The following is a 6,955-nucleotide window of genomic DNA, read 5'->3' as shown; positions in this document are numbered from 1 at the left end:
CCCTCTCTTTGCCAATCACCCTTCTTCATCACAAATCATGATCTCCTTCTCCTCTACCTCTATCTACAAAGAATATTAAAAAAAAAAATAAAAGACCCAACAATAAATATATATACTTACGCATTTTGATGGAAGAAGAAAATTAAGCATAATAGAGCAATACTTACGCAATGTATTTGGATAAATATATATATTTTTAAACAAAATTAGAGATTGTTTTTAATAGATATACAAATAGTACGATTTAATGTATTAGTATATTTATGAGAGTACGCATTGCCATTCCTTGTGTATGACCTTCTATAACACAAGTGCTGCAAATTAAAAGAATTGACCTTGGGATGTGTTGTAAGTTTTTCACGTGAAAGAGATAGCTGTTATGAGATTTGACCTTAAAACGGATCGTATCATTAAATAGTGGATCGCAATTGACAAACAACCTTCTTAATAAAGATAAAAACGTCCTTGTCCTTGCCATGAAAGACAACATGGCAATGGTTAAATCGGCTAACTAAAAGAGAAAGAAAGGAAGGAAGAGTCTTTAAATTTATCTTGAACGCAAAGCAAACTCCGTGAGCTATCTCAAAATGCCAATTCCCGTTACCCCGCCACCACTCTCAAAGATGGAACGTTTAGCCGACGCGCATGCCCCCTTCTTTTTTCTTCCTCAGTGAGCATGAACCTCAACAATTCACAGTCGTAGCAGCAATACAGACATGGGTTTTTCCTGTTGGTTTCTCGTTCTCGGTCTTTTGCAACAATTTTTTGGTTTGAATTGTGCTCAATTATTGATGCATGGTGAGTCTACTACCAACTATGTTTCTGCCATAGGGGACCCCGGAATGGAAAACCCAAATGTCAGAGTTGCTTTGGAAGCTTGGAATTTCTGCAACGAAGTGGGCTTTGAAGCTCCTAACATGGGTAGCCCCCGCTGGGCTGACTGTGCTGATCTTGACTGTTCTTCCAACACTGGTTCTTTCTCATTCTCTTTATTTATTTGATCCAAATGAGCTTTAAAGTGGTTGTTTCTTTGTGAATCTGTTTCTTAATTCTTTTAGCACTTAAGCTTGCTACCTTGTATATTGTGTATTGAAATTTGCCGCACTTGTTAAGGTGATACCACTTCTTGAAAATTTGGTGAGACTAATGCATTGAATGAAAAAACATTTCCGAAAATAGAAATCTAATTAACCTTAATGTGCCTATAGGCTCCTGTTAAGTGGTATAAAGCTACGTCATCAACTATGTGCTTGTATTATAGTGGCAAATCAACTTGCCAATTCACCCAGAGTGTTAAAGAAATAAAAGCCAATTTGACTGTCCACGATTGAAATATATTGTGCATGCCTGAATAACTACTGATGAATATTGCTTGTTTGATCATAAAGCAAGATGGTTTTGTATTATAGGTTGAAAAAATGGCAATGTACTGTTTTTATGATGCTGTGCATGCAAATAACTGTTATGATTCAATGTCTTGCATTGGAATTTTTTATTTTTGTAGGTTTTAAGTCTGTAAAGGTTTCTTATCTGATCTTTGAGAGTTTACAGGAAATTTTGTTGGAGGCACGTCTAGGTTCCTTGATCTTTTATCCAAACTACTCTGCTTTCCCCTTTTCTGTTAATTCTTTCATTCTTTATAACCTTGTGAGCAAATTGAGTTCTTTGATTCAAATCAGTTCTGACACACAACCATAAAGCTTGTCCAATCATGTAGCATTATTCCAATTCTGTCCACAATCTATTTGTCATTGATCTTAAAGTTAGCGATAGGATTTGAAGAATCTTTGGGAATCCTAATTTAAAAGGCTGTATATTTATCTTTGACAATGCCACTGCATCCAGTTTCATTGTCATCTTGTTAATTAAATAAGCAAATGAAGAATATGTTAAGGTCCTATATCCACATGTCTCACTCAAACTCAAAATTTTTTATCTGTTTGGCATAAAACTGTAAAAGATAGAATTACATATCCTTTTCAAACGTTGACCATCTTACTGGCCTTCTGTTGTGATCATCAGGTCATCTGGGTGACGGCCTTGTTAATGATGGGAGGCAGTGCAGAGTACTTCACCAAGTGAACGACTCTGACAACAGCTTAAGAGCTGGTGATAAGTTTCCTATAATGGGTTTTGAGTCTTACACTGACCCTGACCTGTTTGCAAAGGAGAAAGAACTGTATCTTGGATCTTTATGTGAGGTACCGGAATCCCCAAATCCCTGGCAATTTTGGATGATTATGGTTAAAAATGGAAACTTTGACAAAAATACTACTCTTTGTCCTGAGAATGGGCAAAAAGTAAGTAAAATAGTAACAGACAGAAATTTTCCCTGTTTTGGTGAGGGATGTATGAATCAGCCACTTGTTTACCATAAGTATTCAATATTGGATTCCTTTGATGGCCAGAAGGTTTATTTAACTGGAGAATTTTATGGAACATATGACCTTGATGCCAACTTGAGTGAAGGTATGGGAAACAACTCCTTTTTTTCAGTCTCATGGAAGAAGAATATAAGCACAGGGAGTTGGATTTTTTCTCACAGGTTGACAACATCTACTAAATATCCCTGGCTTATGTTATATTTACGTTCAGATGCAACAGATGGATTTAATGGTGGTTATCACTATAAGGGACGCGGCATTATGAAAAAGGTTTGTTGGCTGCATATACTTTGAATAATAGACACTTGTATGTGAGAGTTTTCTTTGAACATGCTTGCTGCTTAGTTGATACTGTTCATACTTAGAATTGAAAATAGAAGCCTTAATTTGCTTATTCTTGTAAATTTATGAATTTTTCATAGAGATCATAGGCAGATATTTTCCTTTCATCTTTAACCTTCCTAGAGACAAAGAAGCATGTGTTTTCATTTATCCTAAGTGCTTCACTTTCTGCTGAAGGGGCCGTCTCTCCTTTTTCCTGTCTATGTATCTGTTGAAAGCCTTAGTTTCAGAAACATGATCTGTTTTTGTTACCTTCAATCTCTCAGTTGCCAGAATCTCCAAATTTTTTGGTAAGGCTGACACTTGATATCAAACTTGGAGGAGGACCCAACAGTCAATTTTATCTACTTGACATAGGAAGCTGTTGGAAAAACAATGGAGAACCATGTGATGGTGATGTTCTGACAGATGTGACTAGATACAGTGAGATGATAATTAATCCAGCAACTACAAGTTGGTGCCGTGCAGATAACTTGGTTTTCTGCCCACCTTACCATATCAGCCCTACCGGCAAGATGATATATAGAAATGAGACAGCTCAGTTTCCATATTCTGCATATCATCTATATTGCAGCCCAGGAAATGCCACATATCTGGAGGAACCATATGATATTTGTGATCCATATAGCAATCCACAATCACAAGAGTTGGTGCAAATTCTTCCACATCCTGAATGGGCTGTACATGGCTATCCTGAAAAGCAAGGAGATGGATGGATTGGGGACTCAAGAACTTGGGAGCTTGATGTGGGTGCTCTCTCAAGCCGTTTATACTTCTACCAGGTATTCTTGTTGTTTTAGCAGAGCATTTTCATGAAATCAGTTCAAAAAATGGTCAAATGCCTTGTTTCCTTCTGTCTTTGTTGGTGGGCTCCCACTTTGGGGCATGGAATTTCTGCCTTAGAATTCTTTCAAGCATATTGAGTTTTACCTTTGGATGAGAACAAACTATAAAGATAGACTCACTTTCTCCATGTCAGTGTCTATCTAAATTGTGCAAATTGATTCAAGTTCTTGAAAAATTTTAAGCCCAATTTAATTTGTAGAAGTTACTTATGAATGGGTACTTAGACAATAACTCAATTGATCTTGCATTTATTTAGTTTTCACAGAGAGCAAGAGGATTTTCTCTTTCTTTCTTTTCAAAAACAAACAGTTTAAAGATTTGCATTGCCTCGCTTTCTATAGTAGACCCTCAATGTTGGCTTATCCAGTTAAACAGGGTCCACAAGGCTCATACTGGCATGGACCCGGTCAAAGACCCTAATCTTCGAAAGAAAGGCTGGAGTGGACAATACCATCCCACAGTAGGAAGTGGAAGACATATATTACACTAGTGCAGAGCCTGCTTGCAGTCACAAGGCCAAGGCTCTCAAACATGGGCAGACATCCTTTAGAATGTGATTTTAGAGTGGTCGATTCCAACCTCCACAAATTAGCTAAGAAACGTGTTATTGACATCCTGCTATAACATGCTAGCATGCTAGCATGTGAATATTCTTGAAATTTCAATATGAACCCTTCAACTATTAAGTTTGTTTTAAGGTGAAAAGAAATTGTAGTGCAAATGCAATTACAAAGTTTAAAGGTGAACAGAAATTGGAGTGCAAATGCAATTACAAAGGACAATAACTACTACTCTAGATTTTAATGTGAGTAGTTCACCTAGTCAACTCTTTGGAATATACAATTTTTGGTTTCAGCTTTCATTGATAATACGTTTCCTGCTCAGTGCTCTTGGATATCGTTATTGTTATTTGATGTTTTCTATGGAGTGATGAAAAATGCTATATTGCTGCTATGTTTCTCAGGATCCAGGAACAAAACCTGCAAGGCGCATCTGGTCTTCACTCAATGTTGGTACAGAAATATATGTGAGCCCCACAGGAGAGACTGCAGAATGGACTGTAAGTGATTTTGATGTGGTTGTTCCAGAAGTTATGAAAACGAAGGTGATAGCTCATACTAACTCTTAAACATTTCTTTAAGTGATGGTTGATGAAGAATCAACTAATGCCAGTACAGCATAATGAATACTTGAAATGTATTTAAAAGCTCTATGGACAATTTATCAAAAAAGAAAAAGATCTCTACAGACAATATTGACTCACATTTTTCTTTTGTTTGCACAACTGAAATATTCTTCATTTTTTGCTGTATCATTGATTGGGACATTGGTCTCTCATTTTCCCTATTTTAGTCAATCCTTCAATGTGTAAGCATGTAATTATAAAAGCTGAAGGTTATTGGTCTTTGGTTGTTTCTTATTTCCCTATTTCCTTACTAAAGGAGAATTAATTTAACATTTTTTATTTTATTTGCATCTTTGTATGTATTATAGGATACTAGAGTAGTGCCCTGCTTCGTGTGGGTGTTGAATTTTTTATTAAAAATAATTTAAAATTACATAATATTATAAATAAAAATAATAATAATAATTAAAGAGAAATAATTTGAAATTTAAAAATACTATAAATAATAGTTATAATGATAATTTAAAGATAATTATTTAAAAAAAATTTTAATATTTTCTCTTCTCTTATTAAGCTAATTTTTTTAAAATAATTTTTTTCGAAAACATTTGATTTTTTATATCTTAATATATGCTAATGTTGATATAATCATATTTGGGTAATTACATGATTCTAATAGTGAAATCAAATACATATTGAGAAAATATAATATTTTAAAAGTAATTATTGATAAGCTACATAATTGATACAATAAATTATTAAAATAAAATGAATATTTTTTAAAAGTCAAAATAAAATGAATATTAATTATGCTTATTAAATTTTTTTTAGTTTTAATGATGAAATTTTCTAGATGATCTTCAATTTTAATTAATACCCTTTTTATCTCATGCCTTTAAAATTATTTAAAATTAATCCACCCTCTAATTCCTATCATGTCTTATTAAAAATTAAAAATTCGTTTCACGTCAAACTTGGATGAAATCTACAAATATCCACCAAAAAATTTTATTTTTATATTATATTTTGTAAGAAATATATATTTCTTAATACATGGAAACACCGTTAGCTTCAATTTCCTGTGAACCAAAACACCATCACTCAATGTGGGAAAAACTTCTTCTGAAGTTAAAGAGAAAAAATCTCCTGTTGACACTCCTAATGCAATCGGCCTCACAAAAACCATCTCAATATTCTTTTTAAATCAATTATTTTAAATTAACCACATATCAATAGAAGAAGCCACAAACATGGCCAAGTGTGGAAGCCCGGTTGGGGCTTCCTTTTACTTATGTTATAGATTTTCCTTTCTTTACATAATCTTTTTTTATTGTCTTTTTACTTTACTTGCACTCTAAAAAAATTTAAGATTAGAATATTTTCTTATTTACTTTACTTGCGTCACAAGTAGGTTTAGGATGAGTTATTTTTATAAATAATCCTTTTAGGCTTCATTGTTAAACTAAACAAGGTCTTCTTGATTCCATTCTTTTGAGACATTTTATTTTTCATGATATTAGAGCAAGTTCCTAACCTGGTTCTTTTCTTTCCAGCCATGACAATGATCTGGTTGTGGTAGAGTGATGTCTTTTCCTTATGATTTTTTTTCTGTCGGTTGCTTCGGCACCGTACGTGATTTGTTCTCCGTCGGCTGTTTCGATTTCGCAAGTGATTTGTTGACAGCTTCAGCACAACACATGATTTGTCAGCTGCTTTGGCGTCGCACATGATTTGTTATACTATCGATTGACCATTGGATGATGATTCTGATAATTTCCAGGGATAGCCACTCTTATATTGTGTTTCGTATAATTTGATACGTCTTACTATGCATGCAATATATTCTGACAAGTTGGTTATTCGTATACATTTAAGATATAAATGAGTTTATGCTTCAAGGAGCAATTGAGGTAAAGTATGTGGCTCTAATTCGAATTTAGTAAATCTACATTAGTCATAATTTTGGATTTGCAGTTGGGTGAGCAACTAAGGTCAGGTTTGATATACATTCCAAATGGAATGATTCGGTGTTTTTTTTTTTCAAAAAAAAGGGATTAAATTTCGATTTGTATGTCTATCATACGTGATATAAGTTCAAGAATAGCCATTTGCTATTCAAGAAGGTTTGGTGCCAGTTGTGAATACGCAAAATATTGCAATTGATACCAAAACCCTGTTCTACTTACATCCGTCTGATCATCCAAGCTTGATCTTTGTTGCACAATCTTTAAGTGAATGAGAGATAATTATTTCACTT

The 6,955-nt window shown here is 34.0% G+C and overlaps 1 protein-coding gene across 2 annotated transcripts; it reads left to right on the top strand.

Annotated features, from left to right (window-relative positions):
• Nucleotides 546-6,596, top strand: LOC18611961. 2 transcript variants are annotated; one of them, XM_018114351.1, is made up of 5 exons: nt 546-972; nt 2,023-2,654; nt 2,993-3,508; nt 4,537-4,677; nt 6,252-6,596. In XM_018114351.1, the coding sequence occupies exons 1-5, from the start codon at nt 717-719 to the stop codon at nt 6,255-6,257; spliced, it is 1,551 nt and encodes a 516-aa protein (XP_017969840.1). In that variant the 5' UTR covers nt 546-716; the 3' UTR covers nt 6,258-6,596. The 2 variants fall into 2 exon arrangements, with proteins under 2 accessions (XP_017969840.1, XP_017969839.1); XM_018114350.1 differs by lacking the exon at nt 6,252-6,596 and having other exon boundaries at nt 4,537-4,992.

This window comes from Theobroma cacao, chromosome 1 (genome assembly GCF_000208745.1).
Source record: "Theobroma cacao cultivar B97-61/B2 chromosome 1, Criollo_cocoa_genome_V2, whole genome shotgun sequence".
In the NCBI taxonomy this organism is placed as follows: domain Eukaryota; kingdom Viridiplantae; phylum Streptophyta; class Magnoliopsida; order Malvales; family Malvaceae; genus Theobroma; species Theobroma cacao.
This window is presented reverse-complemented; position numbering and strand designations above follow the sequence as displayed.

Bases quoted from the DNA above. Each gene is read 5' to 3' on its own strand.
- LOC18611961 (XM_018114350.1), top strand. From the start codon at position 717: ATGGGTTTTTCCTGTTGGTTTCTCGTTCTCGGTCTTTTGCAACAATTT. The intron at 973-2,022 runs GTTCTTTCTCAT...TGTGATCATCAG, and splicing joins TGACTGTTCTTCCAACACTG to GTCATCTGGGTGACGGCCTT. The intron at 3,509-4,536 runs GTATTCTTGTTG...TATGTTTCTCAG, and splicing joins GCCGTTTATACTTCTACCAG to GATCCAGGAACAAAACCTGC.